The following is a 23,081-nucleotide window of genomic DNA, read 5'->3' on the forward strand; positions in this document are numbered from 1 at the left end:
TACACATCCCATCATACGCCACTCCACTCACTTCACTTTCCCCACTGAGCATTCTGGGAATTGTAGTCTGCAATCCATCCTGTTCCTATTTCAGTGTTTAGGAGAGCCTCAGAGAATTAATGCCATTTGTTGAAGCCCATCTGTCAAGCCTGAGATTGCTGTAGGCCTTTTCTGTCTCCGGAGTCCGAGGACTGGCTGTGCTCACTTTACACACACACGACTTGGCAGAAGTGTTTGTACTGAAATTCCTGCTTTCTAACACCACCTCTGATTCTCCCAAGAGTTTTTATCAAATATTTGTTTCAGACATGAGCCTTTTCCCAGGGTTCAAGACCCAAGTAAAAGGGCAGGGAGCAAGGAGGCAAATACTTGTAAGAAACTAGCCAAAGCTTTTCAACAATGTCTGTTCTATCCCAGCTATACATACGTATGTGACCTCTCAAGCCCAGGACCTGTGTCCCTTCTAGTGACAGCATATATGTTGCTTAAAAAACCGTTGGCAAGTTTAATTTAACTGGACATGGAATTTGAAATCCCCTCTCTGATGAACAGAGTTAATCTTCACATCCAAGCTGAGAAGAGACAGCAAACCCTCAGACATGAAAGGCCTACTTCCTCTTGCAGGACCTAAAGAAAATCTGTTAGCTCTTCTCTTTCTGTAGGGAGAGATGCCCTGCTGCCTTCACTGCTGCTGAGCCCATCATGGGAGGAAGGACAAAAAGGGGCAAACCTGGTTGCAAACCCTACTGTCCCAGCATCCTCCTGCTACAAGCCAGGACATGGCAGGATGAAGATCTGGTCTCCCTCAAACGGTGGTCACAGTGTGAATCCATTAAGTGACCGAATATAGGCATTTCTAATTCCTGAACCAGCACTCAAGGCTTCACTGCTACCTTTGCAAAAGCTTTATCTTCAGTAATATCCTACCATTTAGAGTAAATAATAATAATAATAATAATAATAATAATAATAGCTACCATTTATTGAGCACCTATTCTACTGTGTGCCAGGCACTGTGCTAGGCACTTTTCGTACATTATCTAATTTAAATCCTCACAACAACCCTGTGAGGTAGGTATTATTATCGTCATTTTACATATAAGGGAACTGAGGCTCAGAGAGATTAAATAACTCTCTTATCACGAAACCAAAAAGTAGTAGAGCTGGGATTCAAACCCAGAACAACCTGACTCCAAATCCCAGGCTCCTGTGAGTTAGAGTAGAGGCAGGGGGGAGAGAAAGGACCATATTCAAGAAAGATCGTTGGAGTGGAATGGATATGATATAATGACTAGTAAGATATGGGGAGGAATTTAAGCCCATAAATGTTACTAGCTGGTGTGCCTATGTAGAGTGTGATAAAAATAACCACAATTGGAATTCAGGAGGAACACACTTGATGCGGGAAATGAGTTGAGTCCATATGGGTATGTCCATGGTGATGTCCAGTGGGTGGTAATACAGATCTAAAATTTGGAGGGAAATTGTGGCTGGAGATATGTTTTAGAATCACCAGCATATCAGTGTCAATTGAGGACATCAGGATAGATGACATCATTTGAGGAGTAAACATAGAGGAAAGAGAAGTGAACCAAAGATGGAACACTGGGAGCACCAACACTGAAGGCAAGAGCAATAGTGGAGGAATTCTCAAGAGAGTTGAACATGGCAGAGTCAGGAAAGGAAAAGTGTAGGAGGCAGCTCTGTAGTGGTGGCTAGAGAAAGCCATGGCCTGGGTTGGGAGCAAACCTAGAGCTCCTAGAAGGCAGGCAAGACTGAGTCATGCTTCCAACACAGCCCTTGGTCACCAAAAACCCCAGGAAGTCTTGGTTAAATGAATGAATGCCAAAATGTCCCTACCCTGGTTTGCCCCAAAGCCTAGAGCTTAAGACTTAATCCTTAATCTTGACACCCCAGTCCTAAAAATATGGACACCTAGGTAAGCCAGGAGAATTTATAGAAGAGGTTTAAAGAGAACGTCATGATTTGCTTAAACTGGAGAATAAGGTAAAAAAATAAAACCTGGCACTTTAGTAGGAGTCCCAGAAGTCCCCCTGCCCAACCTTTCTCTGGGGCATCATGGTAATTATGAAATCAGGGAAGGGCATGTGGGGTAAGAGGCAGGGTGAGAACAACCTGCCAGTTGCTTGGGGAGTCCTCTGCTGAGCCTAAACTGAGACCCAGCTTATGAGCTTTATCCAGTAGGAAGATGACAGGGACATGTGTGGGAGGCTTGAGGCTATAAGGAAGGGGAGAGGGAAGTCAGGGAACCAGCCCTACAACCTGGGAGAGAAGATCCAGCCCTCTGGGTAGGGACCAGCCCTGAGGCTTAAGTGAACTTGCATAGGTACATGTGTGTATATGTGTGCGTGTGTGTATGTGTGTGTGTGTGAGAGAGAGAGAGAGAAACAGAGAGAGAGAGGAGACATAGGGATGGGGCACTCTCTGGAAAGGGGAACAGAGTCTCATACATGGCTGAGAGGCTGGAGCCCTCCACAAAAGCCTAGTGACTCAACATGTTGAAGTGGGGGTGTGGGAGCTGAACATCCTTGGGAAGCCCTGAGGGGCTGCTGAAGCAGAGTTCCTGGTCTCCTCGGAGGCTGGGCCTCCCCTTGCTGGGGGCTCACAGAAAGTCAAACAGCCCGTAATTCTTGGCTGCTCCAGGCCCAGGAAAAATTGAGGGAAGAAAAAAGAAAGAAAAGAAATGTTTCAGGCCGAGGTGAGATGAGCCTGGTGGTTAGTAGGGTTAGAGGTCTGAAGGAACCAGCACACAGGGCAGGCATGGGAATATAGATATAGGGGTAGAGCAGATATGCTTCCTGGAAGCCACTAGCAGCTCAGGCAACTGAGGGGGCCCTTCGGGCTTCTAGTAAAGGCAGGCACAGGCTGAGATAGCTTGGATGGTTATTGGAAGTGACTACAGCTCTAGGGTGCAGGACTGAGGCAGCCCCCCCACCACCGCGGGGCGGGGGCAGTTAGGAAGAGGGGCAGCTGAAGCAAGTATTTTTTGGTGTCAGTACTGTGGGGGAAAAGTTAAGAGATTGGCACACATGCTCAAGGGGATGCAGTTAATGGAGGGCTGATGTAGCTGGAATGAACGGTGCAAGGTTGCTGCGGGGGTGCCGTGGGGGGCGGGGAAGGTGGGGATAAAGGGGTGAGCAGGCCCTCAAAGGCACCGCTGGGTTCAACTCCTGAAGTGTGTGTGGGGAATAAGGAGCAGCACCAGCAAGTCGGGTCCCAGTAACATGAAGGATCCTGGGAAGGCCCTCAGCGGTTAGTGGACAGAGGGGCAAGCTGGGGCCGGTGGCAGGTTAGGGGCCGCAGTGGCGATCGGTGGGTGCACCCCGCCCTCGCTGCGCCCAGCGAGCAGTTAGCGCGCCTGAATTTAGTTCAATTTATTTCCCTTTCAGGTACCAGACAAAGTAAAAAAGACGGACGGATGGAGAGAGGGACGCAGCCGCCCGGGTGCGGGAGTGGGATGCAAGTAGTGGGGGAGGGGCCCTGTTCACATCACATCCACAAAGAACTCACTGGGGTTTCCCATGGCCATGCGGAAGGACTGTCTGCTGGCTGTCAGTTCGGGGGGCACAGAGGCCAGGTCGCGGCCCGGGGGTGCTCCCGGGGGCCCCATGGCCGCGGGCGGCGGGGGCATCATCAGCATGGGGGGACCGTAGAGAGGGGGCACGCCAGGGGGGCCGTAGCTCGGGTGCGTGTGGTGGCTGCGCAGGCTGCCGGCCATGGAGTGGTGGCTGCGATGGCTATGCTCGCTGGCGGCAGGCCCCGAGCGCTCGCTGGGCGCCCTTTCCCGCGGCCCCCGCAGGCTGCTGCGGGTTGTGTGGTCCGACTCGCTGCCGCTGCCGCCCGACTTGGAGTCCCCCGCCTTCGGGTCCTTCTCCTTCCGCCGGTCACTGCCGCTACGGTTGGAGCCACTGCTCCGGCTGCCTGTAGGGGACAGGCAGGCCCAGGGCGGGCGACGCTCAGGGCTTGCAGAAGCAGCTTGGGGTTCGCCTGTGCCCCCACCACCGCCCCCCTCCACCTTACCTTCACTGTGCTGACTGCTGGCGCTGCCCCCACCATAGCTGTACCCCAGCTCTGGGAAGCCTGGGTGCGGGTTGTAGGGATGTGGGGGCGGCGGGTACTGGTAAGGGAAAGCCATGGGCCAAGGGGCGGCCCCTGGGTGCGGCAAAGGGGCCAGCGTGTCCTGGTCAGAGGCGCCACTGGAACCGTCGTGATCATGGAGGGACAAGTTGGCCATGTCTGTGGAGGGGAGGGCCAGATGAGCTGGGTCTATCCCATGCCCCCACACCCCTAGGTCAGGAGAGGTCCCCGGTCTAGGTGAGGTGGGTACATCTGTGAGGACACCTAACAGCAGTGGTAGTTTATCCCCCAAATGAGCAGAGGCACAGGTCAGAGATCTCTCACTTCTTCAGACCCCCTCTGCCACCTACCTGAGATGATGGAGAGGGAGACCCTGCAGACACAAACCACACAAGGAAAACCCTCCTCAGGAAGGCCCTAAGCCCCCACTTCAGATGCTCAATGCCCAATCCTGACACCCAACTCCCAGGCCCAGGGAGGCCCCCTTCCAAGGGTTTGACAGTTTCTCCTCCTTCCTCAGTAAACTGGCAGAAGGAGCACAAATCTTAAATGGGCAATGTTCTCCTCTGTTCACTTGGGGGGAGTGTGGGAAGCTGAAATAGCAGACAGGTATTGCAAACCTGCAAGTCATTAGGCACGATACAAAGCTCTTCACCTCATGCAAATGTTACCACCATCCTATGAAGAGGGCATTAGTCACATTTTTTCCAGATGAGGAAAGTGAAGTCCAGAGAGGTTAAATGACCCACCTGAGGTCAATCCAAATTGTAGCCAGAGCAGAAGCTAGGAGTTGCTTACTTTCTTCTTATCTTTCCAGGTGAGTCATTAATAAAGAGTAGGGAGCAGTTTGGGGAAATTTAGGTGAAATTTTGCCCTCTCCCTTCATCTAGGACTAAAAAAAATACCCATTATAGGCCAGAACGAACATAGGCCTTTCAGAGCCTCCCCATACAGAAGGCTCTTGGTCCAGATGGATTTCCTGGTGCTGCTGGGGAAGGTGGAAAGGGCTCAGAAAGAGAACAACTTAGATGCCTCCTCTGTGCCCTCCACCCCATTCCCAGCCAGGCCTCATTCTTCACAGTATTAACATTACTTGTTTCATGACTCTGGCTCCCACAGTAAATTGTTCACTCCTTAAGGGCAAGCCTGCCCCCACCACTGTTGGAACTACTTGAACGGGGCCACCAGAAGTGTTACCTGCCTGGGACACCCCTTGCTCACACCTCATCATACCAGGTCCCAGAGCTGACAGAGCTGGAATTGCCCTACGGGCCATGTTAGATACAGATGGAGCCCTTTGTTCCAATTCCTTAAGTAAGCCAGCCCAACCTTCCAGGGAAGAAGAGGTCAGGAAAGGGGGATCTGAGAGGGCGGAGGCTGTCTGTGGAGTCTACCAGCTAAGCCATCAACCTGTCAAGGCCTGCAGCTAGCATGGGGGTGGTGGTGGTGAGGAACAGGGGGCTGCCTTGGCTCATGCCCCAAGAGCTGGTGACTATTTCAGCCTCCGAGCTGTTGTCCTGAGGGGAGTGATTGTGGGCTCCTGGGGATCCCCCAAAGAATTGGGGTTCCCAATTCTTTCCTTTGAGCCTGCTGAGGCTGAGATCTTGGCCAGTGAGAAGAAAAAGACCTGTCTGTCAGCATATCCCTGAGCTGGGCCTCTGGGGGGTCTTGGCCAATGGGTAGAAGACCCAGGAGGCCCCACGGATAGAACAATAGGTCTTGAGCAAAAACCACAGCTGTCTTGAGAAGCTTTAGGGGTCCCTGGAGGTTCAGGGCCAGGACTGACTTCTTCTAATGATGATAATAACCACACAGGATTGAGTCTAAGAAGCCATTAATTATAAGATGCACCCCAATTTCAGAGATATCAAAATGTGAAAGAAATGTTCACCTTAGAATCAATTAAATTTATGAATAATGGAGAATTTTTTAAAGCACGTACTGTGGGCCAAACATGGTGCTAAAAGCATTATACACACTGTCTTAACCTCTAAAAGGCTCTGAGATAGGTTCTACTATTACCTCTAACTTACAGATCAAGAAGTTGAGGCAACGAGAGGCTGTCACTTAACTCATGTTCACACAGTGAGGGCATAGCTAGGATTTGAACTTAGAACTGTCCAACTCCAAAGCCCTATGCACCCTCCATCACGACCTTGTGCTCTGCAACAACAGCCTTTCTAGTCCTAGAACCTAACCTGAAGCATTTTAAGTCAGTTTTTGGACTTCAGCCAGCAAGTGCCACTGGGATGACAAAAGGCTCCCTGAGGCAGAGGCGGCTGCTGGGAGTGGGCTTCTGCTCCCAGGCTGAGCAATGCTGTCCTGTTTTGAGGACTCCCCTTTCTTCCCAAGGGCTGTCTACATGCTCAGGAGGAGAAGGGAGGGTTCCCTGCAGACCTTTCCTCCTTAAAAAGCCTCATTGACTTTGTACTCTCTCTGGATCAAGTCAAGCTTGGGGCAGCTTGCAGACTCCTCTACAAGCTGGCCCTGACAGTTTTTTTCAGTTTCATCCCAAGGCCCAGCCCACCCTCAAGGGTCTGAGGAGGCTGGGGACTTGGGGCCTCAAGCCAGCCCCAGGTCCTGCCTTGGTGGAACCTGCTTGGTGCTGGGAGGGCGATCAGGGGCCAACGGTAGGATCTTTGACCTTGCTAAGATAATGTTTCTGCAACACCACACACCTAGGCAGCTCCAAATGGTAGTAAGAAAAAGGACTCTGGAGCCAGAAAGACCTGGACCCAAGGCCTAACTCCTCTGTGTCTGACTGTGAGAATGAGTGGACTATTTAGCTTCTCTAAGTCTGTTTCCTCAACTGAAATAGGGATAGTGATCCATCTCCCCAAAGGTGAGGAGGCGGGGTTGTGAGGACTGAGTGAGAGTGAGATGATGCTTAGAAACAACCAGCACAGGGCGCCTGGGTGGTTCAGTCGCTGGGCATCTGCCTTCAGCTCAGGTCATGATCCCAGGGTCCTGGGATCGAGCCCCGCATTGGGCTCCCTGCTCCGCAGGAAGCCTGCTTCTCCCTGTCCCACTCCCCCTGCTTATGTTCCTTCTCTCGCTGTGTCTCTCTCTGTCAAATAAACAAAATCTTAAAAAAAAAAAAAAAAAGAAAGAAACAACCAGCACGGTGCCAGAAACAGAGGAGGCACTTAGAAAATGCCAGCCCCAAGACAGGGACGCAGAGCAGGTGAAAAGGCCCGACTGGGATCTGCTTCTACTAGAGAGGGAGGCCCGTGTCAGGCCTCAAGCTGGGCCCCCACCTTGGCTGCCTTGCTCATGCCTCATGTGGGCTCCCTGGGGTCTGCTGCCACATCCCTGGGCCCCTCCCCACTCCCAGCCAGGAGACAGAGCAAGGAGGTGGGGGAGGCACATACTGCCACAGAGGTCACCGAAGATGTAGTAGCACTGCTCAGAGAAGGTGATCTTGTTGACAGTGTGGCGGATGAAGCCGGCTTTCAGCAGGTTGCTGGCATACTTGCGGGCCTCTCTCCGGTCAGTGAAGCCTTCCACGTTGTGGTATAGCCAGTCCACCACATCCGAGCCTGGGGGCAAGGCCACCACTTGATTGGGAGGCCCACCTGACGGGCTCATCTGACCTCACAGAAGCCACAAGGCTGGGGCTGGTGCCAGCTCCAAGGAGTGGCCTAAGGGAGATCTTCAGCCCCCAGTCTGCCCTGCCCTACCTCTCCCCACCCCGCCCTTCATCCCACCATGGGGCCCTCTCACCGATGAAAGCGTTGGGGATGGTAATCTTGAGCCACATGCGGTCTCGGACCTCCAGCCCAGATTCAGGGGAGGCCATGGCTTTGACAATGGCGGCCATGTCACTGTGGATGGACAGGTGGAAGTCGTCTAGGCCTGGGGGTGGGAGGCAGAATGGTGAGGCAGAAAGGGGCTACAGAGTTAGGTGGAGAGGAGTTTGCACTGCAGCTCTATCACCTAATAACTAAGGACCAATGGTGGGCACATTATTGACTTATAGGACACTTAGTTTCCTCCTCTGTAAAAATAGGGACTTTATGTTGCAAGGATTTGTTTGTTTTTTAAAGTAGGCTCCATGCCCAATGTGGAGCCCAACACAGGGCTTGAACTCACAACCCTGAGATCAAGACCTGAGCAGAGATCAAGAGTCCAACGCTTAACCAACTGAGCCACCCAGGCGCCCCATATTTTGCAAGGGTATTTGAAGAGAGAATTAAATAATATAAATGAAGGTACTTAGCAAAGTGTATAATATGTGTGTTATAATAAAAATGGCAGTCATTTGCTGAGTGCTTACTTTATGCCACATATTGGGATCGAGGCTTCACTTATACCCTCTTGTTAAAACCCCCTCCCTCGCCCTGGAACCTGGTAGAGTGCGTATCATTAGTCCCATTTTACTAGAGGAAACTGAGGCTCGCGGGGTGCTCAATACAGGTTCAGAGACAAACATTGTTTTGTGAGGGTTGGGTGTCCACTCTGGGAAGCTGCAGTGTGAGGTAGCTGGAATAAACTCAGCCCCCTCTCCAGCCCCCTCTGACTTTTAAGCAAGAGTCTCCACGTGGGCCTTCATCAGTCCCTCCCACCTGGCCTCGTCTGCTGGGCCTCGGGTGCAGGCTTGGACACTCACGCTCTGTGTCAGGGATGGAGCTGGTGATGGAGGAGCTGGTGGAGGTGATGGTGCTCAGGGAGGGGCTCATGCCATAGGCAGGGAAGGTGCCGGTCATGGCTGCAGTGTGGGAGACCCAGGCTGCAGGGTCAATGGGCCGGATGGGCTCGCCTGCAGGGAGGATGAGAGTCAGGGGCTGCCCACGCTGCCCACTGGCAGGCCCCACAGGGTAGGTATGAGGGTTCAGGGCAACACAGAAGGAAGGAGAGACAGGGTTCACGTGTGCCAAGCACCAGCTTTAGGGCTGAGTCCCCCAGCCACTTACTCCTGGGCAGTGTGAAGCAACCACGTGGACTTGGGTCCCAGCACTTGGCTACAGTCAGGGTGATGGGCCTGAAAGCAAGGGTGTCCCTAGTGAGGGCAGGATGCACGGAGTCCAGACCAACCCCCTTGCCTAACAGCCAGAAATGCCTGCCCCCTCCTTCCCAATGTCCCATCCCATCCATACCCCGGTTTGTGCACAATCTCCCGCAGTACCCGGACTGCGTCGTCATTACTCATGTTCTCAAAGTTGATCTCGTTTACCTGGGAGAGAGGGCCAGAAGTGGGATAAGTAGCTGGGTTGGGAAGGTAGATAGGGAAGCTGAGGTTGGTGATCAGGTCTTCCCCCTACCAAGAAGTGGCCTCTAAATGAGCAGGGATTATCTCCCTACTCCCCATCCACACCACCACCTCCGGTGGGCAGTGGTACCTGTAACAGCATATCTCCTGGCTCGATGCGTCCATCTGCAGCCACAGCACCCCCCTTCATGATAGAGCCGATGTAGATGCCTCCATCACCACGCTCATTGCTTTGGCCCACAATGGAGATGCCCAGAAAGTTGTACTTTTCTACAGAGAGTAATACAACCTTAAGAGAGGAACAAGGTTCCCACCCAAATTCTGAGCTCCGTATTAGAAAAGGGTGGAAAGGGATGGGAGGAACTAACATTCATCGAACCTGAATCAGGCCCTGTGTTCAGCATGGTCAAGCATGCTTCCATTCAGGCCTTGCTAGCTCTGCCACAGGGACTCTTCGTCCCATTCCACAAAGCAGGTCACTGAGGTTCGAAAAGCTTCAGTGACTTTTCTAAGCCATTAAGTGGCAAAGCCAGGATTCAAACACAGACTTAAATTCTAAGGTTGGGGCTCTTTTTACTACATCCAGCTATCCCCTAGTACCTAGGGCAGAAATCAGAGAGCAACAAGCATCGGCTGAAAAAGGGAAACGGGATAGGAATCAGAAATTACTTCCTCCAGGAAGCCTTCCCCGATGCCATCCCTCTGCTTCCACAGCTCTCTGTGCTTGTCTCTGTCATAGCCCTGATCACGAGCTACTGAAATGATCAATTTATGTACTGGTTTATGTTTATGAGAGAAACCTCCTCGGGGTCAGGGAACATATCTTGTGCCTCTTTGAACTCTTCAAGTCTGCCCAGTGTCTGGCATATAGTAGGCCCTCAAGAGTGTTGTTTCACCAGACTCACCCATGTTGAGAGTGACTGTGATGATGTTGAGTGACATGGTGGAGTCCGTGATGCTGCTGAAGGACGAGGACTGGAATAGACAGAGGCCCTGAGCAGCATGTAGGGCTGGCAAGAACTCACTGCTCCCACCTAGGTCCTCCTCCAGGCGAGCCCTCGGCAACCCCTTCCCTCTAAGGCTCAAATGCTGGCCCCATAGGAGGAGGTCTAAGGAAGCACACACCCTGGATCTGCCTGGACAGGGCAGTCTGCCCCCACCCAACCCTGGCATCTCAGGCCCCGTACCCGCTCAATCCGCGAAACCTTCTGCTTCCTCCGCCGCCGCTTATGTCTTCTCATCAGGCGTGAGGCGCTGCTCTGCTCTGTGGAGCTGCTGAACCTGGGGGGCCCACAGTCGTTCCCCACCAGGCTGGCCCAGCCCTGCCCCACAAGAGGCACCACAGGGCCCAAGTCCCCCATGCAAAGCCCACAGCCCTCCCAGGGTCCCACCATCCTGGGGGGAGATGGGGTCAGGGCTGCTCGGGGGTCACCTGCCCCATAGTACCAATGAAACCAAAGCCCCACCTGCTGGTGGAGTCATCCTCATCCGAATCAAAGAAGCTGGTGGTCTCTAACTCGCTGCTCATAAGGGTGGATGAGCTATCATAACCCCCTGGCTCTCGCCGCCGTTCCCCCTTTGCAGTTCCATTTAGCCGGGTTGCTGCAGGGAACAGAGGCAGCTGGGTTCACAGTGCCGATGCAGGAGGGAAGGGAGGACACAGGGCTGGGCTAGGGGCTGCACTGGGGCCAGGCATACCCAGAGCTCAGGAAAGGGCAGAGAAGCGGGTAGCTGAATGGAAGCGGTGGGGGTAGGCGTGGGTGGGGGTGGGGAGGGAAGGTGTCTGTTCAGGGAAGACGCACTGTGCTCTGGGCCATCCCTCCTGCGTGGCCTCTCGCGCTGGGCAGACACCAAGGAGTCTGTCTCTGTGTCATTGTCCAGGTTCTCCTGGCTGCCTCCACCAGCATGAGGGCTGCAGGGAAGAGAGGACTTGGTGGGAGAGGGGGCAGGCTGGGGGCTCCCTCCCCCCAGCCCTGGGCTGAGCTGATGCATCCCTCCCCCATGGGCCTGCTCCACCCTCAGGCCCCACTCACTGGAAGGATGGGGGCCGGGAGTCCCCAATGCCTCCCGTGCGCTCCATGGGCGGTGGCAGTTCTGATGGGTTGTCAGCACAGAAGGGAGCTGGCTCTGGGTGTGAGCCCTCAGCAGACACCAACTGATGGGGAAAGAATGGGTGGGTAGTGTGGTACGGGGGGCACCAGGGAAATAGCAGATGGTTGGCTTCTGGCAGGGCATGTAGACTTGGGGAAAATGAAGCAGGGGACATGGAGGTAGAAGAGACAGGACTATGCAAGGTCAGCTGAGATGAGGAATGGACTCACTGCTGGTGGATGGGGAGGATGGGAGGCATGAGCTATTGAAGTGGCATGGAGGCAGAGAACAAGGGTCAGTGGTCTAAGGCAGAGGTTGGCTGGAACCTGAGGCAAAGTGCCTCAAAGGGCGTCGGAGACATCTGTGTCTCTGATGAGTGTTTCTGTCCCTCCCTCTCTCCATATTCCACCTCCCCCCAGCCCCCCATCTTTCACCAAGGCTACAGAATCTGGGGTGAGAAAGAGTTCAGGTAGAAAACTCAGGGGAGAGTCCAATATTGAAGTATAAAACCACCAGCTATAATCTTAGCAATTCTTTTCCTCTGTCTAGCCCACCGCAGGAATGCAGGAGGAGGAAGGGTTGAGGAGGGCTTCTTACCCAAGACACCACCCGGCCATTGAAGCAGGGCAGCTTGGCATTGTCGTCGGAGATCTCCTCCTTCACCACTCTGCAGGGAAAGGGTGGGGGTGTCCAAGTGAGCTTTCTGGGGTGGAAATGGAAGGGTCCTCACAATCCTAACTCAGGGGCTCCTCCACCCTAAACTGGGAATCATGCCACCAGCCTAAGCCTATTCAGATGGGAGCAGAAGTGGGAGTCACCTAGGCACAGCTCTTTAGCACCACCAGGAAGACATCAGCCCTGCCCAGGCCAGATGCCATCCTGGGGTGTCCTCTCAGTTATCAGGTGACTGCAAATTACACCTGACAAATTGCTGTCCCTCATGAATGTGGCTACTCCCTAGAATCATGAGAGTGCTTTACCCAGTCCCAATATATCTCTTCTGGACTAGACTTATTCTTTCCCTCTGACCCTAAACTAGGAAAAAGTACATCCTTATTTCTGTCTTTCCCTTCTTGGGAATCCTGACATTCTTCTGGGAGGTTTGGATGAGGAGTTTAAGGAAATTAGGAAAGAGAAGGAGAAAAGGTATTTACCAAACATCCTCCACTGCCTTTATGATAATAGTACCAACTGCTCTCATTTATTAAGCATGTATCATGGGCCAACACTTTGCTTGTGTCATTTCATTTAATACTCACAGCAATGCTAAGACAGATACAGATGGGGAAACTAAGGCTTAGTAAGTTCAGAAATTCACTTATGGTCACACCACTAATAAAAGCTGGAATTTGAATCCTGGTCAGCGTGATTCTTTAGCCTTTATTCTTACCTATTATACAATCTTATCTCCCTAGAGTTAGAATGTATAATCTTCACATCACCTTCATTGTATGGACAAGATTCTCATTTTACAAGTAAAGAAATGGAGAAACATTCAGTAACTTGTCCCAGGTCACAGAGCTGGAAGATGTCAGAGTTGGAATTCAGCCCCAAGCTTGCCTGACTGCAAAACCTATGGTCTTTCCATGGTATTTCACATTTTCTTCTCATACCGTGACAGGTGATGTGGATGTGTGTGTGTGGTGTTGTGGGGGGAGACAGTGATGTGGGGCATGAAGGGGGTGGGATGTGTATAGGCATGCAGTTTGGCTCGGGGATGCATCAAGGCAAGAAGTCAGACCATGATTACAGTTTGGGGCCAGGGAAAGGAATGAAAAAGTTTGAGGGCCCCAGACTGTTTCAAACACCCCAGGAGTACAGAGCTGGAAAGATGTGATCAGGGGCAAGAGAAAGACACATGCCTGGGGTTGTGAGCAGAGAGGTAGGCTGGGAAGCCTAGTCCTTCCTTGTTCTTGGAGCAGCTTCTGCCCAGAGCCGGGAACGTGCTTGGCTCCTTGTGATGCTCACATTCTTGGACTCACAGCCAAGTTCGAAGACCGAGCCTGCCTTTCTCCCTCCCATCCAGCTCTGGTTCCTCCACCATTTCCAACCCCACAAAGACCCTGGGAAAGCAGCTCTAATCATCCTGGTCAAGCCCACGATGGCAGAAAGCCTAGGGATAGAACATGCTGAAAAGAAGGGACATGGAGGTAGCTCAGAGTCATGAGCCAGGCTGGCCGCAGGGTTACCCTAAGCTTGCAGTCCAATATGGGAACTGGGGCTCAAAGGAAAATGGGGTATGTGGGTCTTAGGGCAGAGACTGATCTGCTCTGGAGGGGGTCTCCCTGTGGTGGGAAACTGCTGCTGAGTCCCCACCACTCCCTCCCCCAGCAGGCCCCACCACATAGCTCCAATGCTACAGATGTTTCCTCTCTTTCTAGGGGTCACCGACAGGTCGCCAAGGCTCTGCTGACTCATAACGATCAGCTGATCTTCAGCAACAGCCTTGGGGACCTCAGAGAGACCTCCCCCTCCCACCATGGAGATGAATGGCTCAGGGTTGCACAGCACTCACACACACACACACACACGCCGTAAGCAGAGCTGAACAAATCGGGGTTCTAATTCTGCTATTTATTAGCCCTCCTATCTTAGGGAAGTTTCTTAACTTTTCCAAACCTTTGTCTTATCCTGGTAAGTGCGATTTGTAAATGTTGGCATGATGTAGGCTTACAATAAAAGCTAGTTATTAGCTGTGTCAATTTTTTGCAGGTTCCATACTCTTTCCAACTAAGTGTAAGTTTCTAAGGGCGGGGACCAAACAAATCTACGCATCACTCATCGTCCATCATCGTTCATTCAATTAAAAAGCCTTTGCTAAGAGCCCAGTGGGTTTTAAATCCTGTGCTTGCCATTGTATAAACCTCAAGAAGCACCAGACCAGGAGCCTGCCTTGTCCTTGGAGGTTATGGCCCAATGGATAGTTCATACAAGTATATGGCAAGTGGGAAGTGGTCAGAACCATAAGAACAGCAGATGTGTTCACTGGACAGACATCTGTTGAGTATTACTTAGGTGTCAGGTCCTGGCTAGGAGCTGGGTAGGTGTAAGGATAAATGGGATAAAGTGCCATAACTTTAAAAGCTAAATGCAGATGGGGCAATTTGGACCTGGGGAAGAAAAGGGAAGAGCAGTGTGCTCAGGGTAGAAGGCCCAGAGGCAGGGCAGTATGTGACATGGAGCGGGGAGCAACATGGTTGGTAGTCCAACTTCCCATGTTGCTCCCGCCCACAGCTCAAGGCCACTCTAGCATCCATCAGTGGTGAAAATGTTTATTCTTCCTTCATTTCCCAAGTAATTTAAGAGGGTCTGGCTTACCTTAACTTGACAAATACTTCTGGAGACCAGATGGGAGTTGGGGAGTCCTCAGTCCTCACAAACCAGAACCTCAGAGGGTAAGCTTGGAGAGCAGCCTTTCTCCTCTGACCCTCTCCCATCTGTCAGCAGAGGTCGCTGGCCTCTGCCCGACCCTGGTCTCATGGGGCTAGGATAAGTGGCAGCCCTATCACCTCTACAGTTTGCCAAGGCTCAGCATCTCCCTCAGAGAGGATGTAGCTGTTCAATGGTGATGATAATAATAACACCTACAATTGTGTGATTAAGGTCTTAGACTTTGGAGCCAGATTTCTGATGCAGAATCAAGCTCCGCCACTTACTAGCTGTGTGGCCTTGGGTAAGTTACTTAACATTTCTTCATCTATAAACTGGGGATATTACTACTTATTTCATAAGGCTGTTAAGATGACTGAATGAGTAAAGATTTGAAAAGCATTCAGATCAGTGCATGCACACTGAAGTACCATAAAAAGAGTTTGTTAAATAAATGAAATATATATACTTCTCAACTACCAGTTCTCTGTGACAAGACAGCTCTAGCCCTCTCCTGCTCAATAATCCTTCTGGGGATAAAAACAAAATCAATCTCCTCCTTTAGCTTTGTTCTCAATCCTGTTAAAACAGTCTACTATAATATTTTGCAAAGGATGGTTCAAGTACCACTAATGTATGCAAGATCGCTTCAGGTGCACCTGAATGAATGTTTAATTCAATAATTAAGTATTTATTTTTAACATATTTTAGAAAGAAATACAAGTAGAAAATCAGACCTGTGATTTCATATTACTGATTGGGTCAAGCTAAGAAAGAGAGAGTGAACTGGATTTAAAGAACAATATTAAGTCAACCGTGAGCAGATGTAATGGGAACCCTCCTATGACTATGGTTAGGCCTGGTTTGACAGCAGTCTGGGGGGAGTGGGAGGTAGCCCAGAGAGGTATAAGTTTAGGAGGTGGGGGCTAAGCCCACTGGGTTCAGGGGTGAGTTGAGGGTAGAGACACAGGCCTATCCTAGTCCCTCAAGGCATCCAGTCCCAGGGTGGCTCCAGCACACTGCACTCTAGCTGATTTCCCCTATCCCATACCCTGAGGCGGCATCTTAGTCTCTTCCAACTCTGTTTTTCTCTTACCAGGCCAAGGCCTCTGCCCCCTCACTCTCACCCCTTGCAGATCGATCCCTCTTCAGAATCTTCCAATCAGGGGTGTCTGTCTCTGGACTGAAGCCAGACAATCATTACTACACCAGGAGTACCCCACCCCAGTGTAGGAACAACAAAAGAAGCAAGAATGGTCAGAAGCTGCATAGCATGACCCACGTCCCACATTCAAAGCACTCTCACACACAGGCTCTCATGGGCTCATCAAACCCTGAGTTCCGTGGGGAAAGATGACAGCAAAACATGTTAGGCAGAAGACAGAGAAGGTGCTTGCTTCCCAGGCCAAGAGGGCAGGGGTCCTGGAAGAGAAGCCAGACTCATCAACACCAGGGAGGAGACTGTCTCCCCTCATTCAGCTCTGGGGCCTCAGCTCCAAAGAGCAGTGCAGGCCTCAGGCTGGGGCTGGAGAGACAGCCTTTAGGCCTTCAGGGCCCGGGAAGGCCTTCCCCACAGGCCTCCAGGCCCAGTGCCCAGTTAGTGTGGGGCAGGCAAGTCTGGGGGCCTCCCCCTCCCCCAGTCCCCTGGGAGATGGGGGGGGGTGTGAGGGGATGGGCCAGGCTCCCCCTCCCAGGCCAGCTGCTACAGAACCTTCCGGCTCCAACATTCCATCCCCTCTTAAAGGGGAAGTCCCTGCTTCCAAACTCCGCCTGCCCAAAGCCCTGCAGCTGGGTGGAGAAGACCCCGCCAGGCAGAGGAACATGAAGAACACCAAGAGACTCTTCCTGGCCCTCCCATCCAGGCTCTGAGGCCCTTTCCAAGGTCTCCCCCTTGGCCACCATCTGGAGGAAAAAGGCCGCAATTCTGAAGGGAAATCAGCACCTAGGCCAGTGGGGACTTCTCAGGGGTCAGGCACTCCAATTCTTTGACAACATCCTTAACACCCCACAAGGAAGGGGAGACAGCTAAATAAACATTAGGCTTGCTGGCCTTAGCCTGCAGCCTGGCCCCTGAACCGCCACCCCAACTCCCCCTCCCCCCAGCTCAAAGTCCCACAGCATAGCCCCTGGATGCACTACTCCAAATACGGCTTTGAGTTGGGAGCTGAAAAGATGGAGAGGGCAAAGGCCGAGTGCCAAACACCCCAAGTCTCTGCTAAAAAGGTGGCTCCCTTGGCGGGCGGAAGGTTGGGGACTCTGGCTCTGGAATCGGGTGGAGGGGGTGTGTGTCTGTCTATGTAGGCCACTGGTCTCTGAGGAGGTGAAGGGGACTTGGAACTCTGGTTGCTCTTGGGGAATTGGACGTCCCCCTAAAACTAGGGGGGCCTACGTCCCCCACAAGAGGTAAAAGGAGAGTCCCTAAAGGGGCTAGAACTCCAGCCTCTGAAAAAGCCAGGGGGGCCCCAAATGCCCAAGTCGCCCCCTGGAATCCAGAGTAGGGCCAGAAGCCAGTGTAGCAAGGGGAGTCCAAACTGGCCGAGTGGGCCCCGAGAAGCCGGAGGGGCCGGGGTCCCCCGGAGGGGAGGCGGGGGCCATCCTCACCCGAAATCGTCGTCCATAGACTTGAAGAAGAACTTATAGCTGGGTCGCTGCAGAACGCCCTTAAAGTCCGCCAAGGTGACGCGCTCGGCGGGCAGGGGCAGTTTCACCAGGTACGGCGTCTCCTGCCCATCCAGGTGGTAGATGATCTTGGTCTCGCCCATGGCTCCGGCCTCGGGCCCGGCGGCCCGCGCGCGGCCTGCTCCGGCGGCCGGGCCGGGCCTCTCGGGCGGCGACGGCCCTCGGCGCGGCCCAGCGGCTCAGCCTAGCTCGGCGGCCGGCCGCGCCGCCAGCTCCCTTGTTCTCCGGCCGCTCCCGGGTCCCAGCGCCGCCTGCCGCCACCGCGGCCGCCGCTTCCGCTCCCCACTCTCCCGGCTCCGCTGGAGACTGCGACTCTTCCGGTGGCCGCGGCCCTACCCGGCTCTGCGCTGCGGCTCGGCCGGCTCCCCTCCCCCGACCCCGGCGCGGCCCCGCCCCGGCGCGAGCTCCGCCCCTGGCCGCCTCCGCGCCTCGCTGGCCTCACGGCAGATGGCCGGGCCCTCTACCCCGCCCCGCGGGCACCCCGCGGACACCCCGCGGTGAGCTCGGCCGCCTGCGCTCCGCTCCCTGGCCTGCGGGGAGCTTGGTGGCGGTCGCCTAGGCTCCCCAGACAGGGAAGGGCAGATCTCACCAGGATGGCCGCGTTCGCGGACTCATCAAGGCCCTGGCTCTGGACCCCAGGGGGATCGGCTGTTCCTCAGCAGCCTGGGGTCACTTTGGTCCCCAGAGGTGGGTGGGGCGGCCCGGGGGGCGGGCGGTTCTGACCAGGTATCGATGGAGGAAAGTGACCTTCATGTGGCCCTTTTAGGGTCTGTTGGAAAGCATAGTTGCTGTCACTGAGTCTACCAAACTGAGTTCCTTGAGGACAGAATGGAATCGAGTTGATTCCTTCTTCTAACCTCAGTACAGGGCACCTGGGTGGCTTAGTAGGTTAAATGCCTGCCTTCGGCTCAGGTCATGGTCTCAGGGTCCTGGGATGGAGTCCCATCAGGCTCACTGCTCAGCGGGAGTCTGCTTCTCCCTCTCCCTCTGCCCCTCCCCTCTGTTCCTGCGCGCGCGCGCTCTCTCTCTCTAAATAAATAAATAAAATCTTAAAAAAAAAAAAAAAAAACACCTCAGTACAATACCTAGGTGCGAAGCTGTGGCTTAATAAATGGAATGATGCAGAATGAGATGAAAATGAGTGCATGACTGGGCCAGTAAGTCTCAAACCAGAACTAGGTATAATAGGTCCCTGACAGATCTCTTCACCCCTTAGCTTTTAATTCATTTAATAAATGGGTGCCCACCAAGGTGCAAGGCACACTGCAGGGGATAAAGTGAAAACAAGACAGTTAAGGCTGCCCTCAGTCAGGACTTTCATTCATCTGAAAGGCGGCACACCAGCTTGTAATAAATAACTTCAGAGGGACAAATGCTCAGAAAAAGATAAAATGGAGTGATGTGGTAGTAAAAGGGAGAAGAGAGCCATGGGTGGTTAGAGAAAGCCTCTTCCATTCGAGCAAAGACATAGAATGGAAAAAGCAGCGGCTAGAAGGTCCAATGTGGGGGGAAAAGCATTCCAGGCAAAGGGCACAGCCAGGTGTAAAGGCTCAAGGCAGGAATAAACTCTCCCAATTTGAGGAACAAGAAGGCCATTGTGACTATAGTGATAGTGGTAGAATGAGGCTGGAGAGGTAGACATAGGTCCTTTAAGGCCACAGGAACAAGTATGGGCTCCACCCACTCCATTTTGTACACTGTTGCCAAATTAGCATTTCCTTTCTTTTTTTTTTTTTTAAAGACTTCTTTTATTTATTTATTTGACAGAGAGAGACACAGCAAGAGAGGGAACACAAGCAGGGGGAGTGGGAGAGGGAGAAGCAGGCTTCCCGCTGAGCAGGGAGCCTGATGCGGGGCTCAATCCCAGGACCCTGGGATCATGACCTGAGCTGAAGGCAGTCGCTTAACGGCTGAGCCACCCAGGCGCTCCTCAAATTAGCATTTTCAAAGTACCTCTTCCACACGACTCTTCTGCTCAGAAATCTCTCCACATTCCCCAGGGCTTTCCAAATATTCTTAGCACAATATTCAAAACTCTCCATAATCGAAATTACCTACCTCTACAGCTATTTTTTCATGATATCCTGGCTAAATTTTTTACTTCAGCAAATCAACCTATTTGCTAGCCCCTGCACATACCTTGTGTACTTTCATTTCATACCCTTCTCTTCACTTTTTAAATTAAATATATGTGCGTATTAAGAAAGCTCTTAACAGCAGTTCTCTGTCCCATTTTCCACCCCAACCCAGTACATACATATTTTTAAACCTCATACTAGTTATCGATTTATGCATTCTGGACATTGCTTATTTATTTCCAAATTTGATTGATGGATTTATCTTTCTTCCACCTCCCCCTAACCTCTTAAAATAGTGAAATCATACTCTTTGGTTAAGTCAATATAGTTTTTAGTATTGACATTTTGCCTATGAGTAAATGCTTCCTTTTTACAACTTTTCGTTTCTCCTGGCATTAATCATTCCTTTACTTTTGCATTTGCTTTTTAAAATAGTATATCTACCATTAAGTCTTACCATATATTCTAATAGTTTCTCAATGCATATTTTGTTTACACTGTCAAATATATTAGATAATCCAACCATTTTTTTCCCCTTGGAGCCTTCCATTCTCTTGCTCTGGTCTGCACTGTTGGCTGTCTCAGCCTATGCACGGCTGTCATCCTGGAACTTCTCTGCATCATCCTCAGAATTCCCTTTACCTCTCCTCCCTGTTGGGTCCCCATTTCCTGGATATTTTACTCCTTTGCTTTGGTAAAGCACACCCGTTGGTGGACTTTGAAAGCATGGGAAATAAAACCCTTTTCAAGAACTTGCAAATCTGAAAATATGATTGAAAGTAACTTTCCTTCAGAATTTTGAAGGTATCACTACATTGTCTTCCAGCATCCAGTGTTGCTATTAAGCAGCCAGTTTGAGCTCTGTTTTTCCTAAGGCTTTGCACATTACTTGTTTTTACTCTCTCTGGAAGTCTTTAGGAAGTTCTCTTTATTCCTGGGGTTCTGAAAAAATTTTTAAAGATTTTATTTATTTATTTATTTATTATTTATTTTTAAGATTTTATTTATTTGTCAGACAGAGAGAGAGAGCACAAGCAGGGAGAGCAGCAGGCTCCCCGCCAGGCAAGGAGCCCGATGCAGGACTCGATGCAGGACTCGGACTCCATCCCAGGACCCTGGGATCACAACCTGAGCCAAAGGCAGACACTTAACCACTGACTGAGCCACCTAGGCTTCCCGGGGTTCTAAAATTTCATGGTGATATGTCTTGGTGCTAATTTACTGTGCTAGGCACTTGGTGAGCCCTTTCCATCTAGAAATTCAACAATATTTCCTTGAATTATTTAATAACATCACTACCATTTTCCCTGTTTTTTATAACTCCTGTTAGATGTTCGACCTTCTAGATTGATCCTTTATTTTTTTCCCTCCTTTATCATACATTCCCTTTTATTTTTAAATGACTGCACCTTTTTTGGGAGCTTTTCTTGACATTTCCAACCTTTCCCCTATCCAATTGGATAGGTAAAATGTTCACAATTCAAAATTCAACTACTTAAGGATGGATGTAGTCTCCATCCTATTCAGGTATGCAGTCCTCCAATTCTCAGTAGGAAATAATTCACTTATTTTTAATTTCTAAAAACCTTGTTATCCAGTTCTCCCTTTTCATAGTACTTTCTTCATAGACACAGTATCTTCCCTCTTTGAATTTTAAGAATAATTATAGCTCCACGCTGCCTTGAGGTTTTCAAAAATCTCCCTACTTTCTCATTGTTTCCTTCATTTCAGTTTTGTTTTGGTCCCCACCTGTCACATTGGAAGTTTCCTCAAGTGTTCGATGGCCATTGGCGGTCTATTCACATTTAAGAGCAAGATACTAAAAAGCTGATTGGAAGCTGTCCATGTCCAGGGCTTTTTTTGTTTTTTGTTTTAAGATTTTATTTGTTAAAATAATCTCTATACCCAAAGTGGGGCCTGAACCCACAACCCTGAGATCAACGGCCGCACATTCCACCGACTGAGCCAGCCCCCACATATAGGGCTTATTAACTAACAGGTTTCACTGCAGGGTGATCAAGTGGGGGTGATGATGGCTTTTGTTTTGAGGAAACAAAAAATATAAGTATTTAAAGGCTTTCTTTTTTTCCCCTGTTTTTCAGTTTGTTTTTGCCTGGTATGTGCTGATATTCAGAGCCCTCATATACTTTCACTTAATCCCTCATTTCCAATCTAGCCCCTCCCCCCCCGTCCCCATGTCTGCTCTTGAGTCCAGAGGCTCCAGTACCTCTTCCCTAAGGTTCTGAAATTTCATTCATTCTACTGGGCACTCATGAGCTCTGTCAGTCTGAAAACTCAAGACCTTTGGATTTAGGAAAACTTCATAAATATTTCTTTGATAATTTCCTCCCACCATTTCTCCAGAGACTAAATCTCCCACTTCTCGCAAGATTAGCAGGGCTAATCACCTGGCTAAATTGGATGAGGTAGAGACCTGGGAGGCCTTTTCTTATATAGACCTTTGATTCCTCTCCACCCCACCCTGTTAGCAACGAATCCTTATCCCCTCTGCTGTGCCTTTTCTGGGTCTAAAAGGGCACATTGGGTTTGCTTTTTGTTAAAAACCACCTCAGCAGACAGAACCCATCTCATTCTGCTCTGTTCAGTCAACTTTCAGTCTTTGATTTATTTTTCATTTTTCAAAATGTCAGTGTCTCTCATGCATTGTGATCACCTCAGGTTTTCCTTATTGAGTTATGGGCCTTTTTTGAAGAATTCCTTTAGCATTTAAATAGGGTTTGGGAAAAAGTAAAAAACCCACGTGTTTAATGTGCCATATTTAAATGGAAACCCTTTGCTTTGCTTTTTTTTTTTTTTCTTGATTAAACATATTTATTCACAGCATGCCTGACTCTGTGACAAGCAGGCTTGAGCCCTGGTCATTCTGGCTCTAAAGGGCAGTGTGTTCTGCGGACAGGTGCCTGCCACTCTACCTCTTAAACTCCACCTGTGTGTATACCTTGGTGATATCATGGTATCTGCCTTCAGGGGGCTGGTAGTTGGAGATTGGTGGCGTGTAATCTGGCCCTTCGCTTTCAAAGGGGAACAGATTGGGGTCCCGCTTGGTGGCCTCCACATGTAGCTCTGGGGACAGGAGTTGCAGCTCCTGCAGAGCTTCCTGCTGGGACTCAAGCATGGACCTGATGGCATCCCTCTCCTTCTCATGCTTTTGATGCTTGTACAGAGACCACTTCTTCAGGAGCAGAGCTCTCTGCTCACTCTCCTCAAAGGAAAGCTCCATGTGAGGCTGCTGTCTTGCTTTATCCAAGAGCCTCACAGGTGTAATAAAATCTTCGATGGGAATTAGCTCCTGGCTAGCTTTCTCCAGTCGTCTGATCCTCTTTTTCAAACGGTCCTTTACTGCTTGGTCTTTTTTAGGACCTACCTTTTTCTTCTTTCACAGAGGTTCTGCTCTCATGGGAATGAGCCCCCAGAAGGACAAAAATGAAGCTCGCTGGTAGGTGTCTCTAATCTGTGTCTGCCATGTTCCCAGAAGCCAACTCCGAGAGCGCAGAGCGTGAGCAGAAACTCCCAGCGCCGCGAAGGCCATGGCCCCT

At 51.1% G+C, this 23,081-nt stretch overlaps 1 protein-coding gene and 1 pseudogene across 3 annotated transcripts; both read right to left on the reverse strand.

The window, feature by feature from the left end:
- Nucleotides 1–967: 967 nt before the first annotated feature.
- DVL3 (dishevelled segment polarity protein 3) lies at nt 968–17,795 on the reverse strand. 3 transcript variants are annotated; one of them, XM_078068342.1, is made up of 17 exons: nt 17,369–17,485; nt 13,261–13,527; nt 11,996–12,065; nt 11,341–11,462; nt 11,110–11,219; nt 10,774–10,909; nt 10,495–10,588; nt 10,213–10,282; nt 9,438–9,577; nt 9,195–9,271; nt 9,012–9,079; nt 8,708–8,857; nt 7,822–7,953; nt 7,470–7,637; nt 4,042–4,257; nt 3,532–3,942; nt 968–2,655 (listed from the first exon to the last, which is right to left on the reverse strand). In XM_078068342.1, exons 4-17 carry the CDS (start codon nt 11,385–11,387, stop codon nt 2,624–2,626), a joined length of 1,851 nt encoding a protein of 616 aa, XP_077924468.1. In that variant the 5' UTR covers nt 11,388–11,462; nt 11,996–12,065; nt 13,261–13,527; nt 17,369–17,485; the 3' UTR covers nt 968–2,623. The 3 variants fall into 3 exon arrangements, with proteins under 3 accessions (XP_077924468.1, XP_035978368.1, XP_035978369.1); XM_036122475.2 differs by lacking the exon at nt 13,261–13,527 and having other exon boundaries at nt 17,369–17,795; XM_036122476.2 differs by lacking the exon at nt 13,261–13,527 and having other exon boundaries at nt 968–3,942; nt 17,369–17,795.
- A 3,954-nt stretch (nt 17,796–21,749) lies between these two features.
- LOC118554717 (large ribosomal subunit protein mL40 pseudogene) lies at nt 21,750–23,081 on the reverse strand (annotated as a pseudogene).

This window comes from Halichoerus grypus, chromosome 1 (genome assembly GCF_964656455.1).
Source record: "Halichoerus grypus chromosome 1, mHalGry1.hap1.1, whole genome shotgun sequence".
NCBI classification, from domain to species: Eukaryota; Metazoa; Chordata; class Mammalia; order Carnivora; family Phocidae; genus Halichoerus; species Halichoerus grypus.

Bases quoted from the DNA above. Each gene is read 5' to 3' on its own strand.
- DVL3 (XM_036122475.2), bottom strand. From the start codon at position 17,529: ATGGGCGAGACCAAGATCATCTACCACCTGGATGGGCAGGAGACGCCG. The intron at 10,589-10,773 runs GTGGGGCTTTGG...TGGGCCCCCCAG, and splicing joins GAGGATGACTCCACCAGCAG to GTTCAGCAGCTCCACAGAGC. The intron at 7,954-8,707 runs GTGAGTGTCCAA...TCCCACCCCCAG, and splicing joins CTCCATCCCTGACACAGAGC to GCCTAGACGACTTCCACCTG.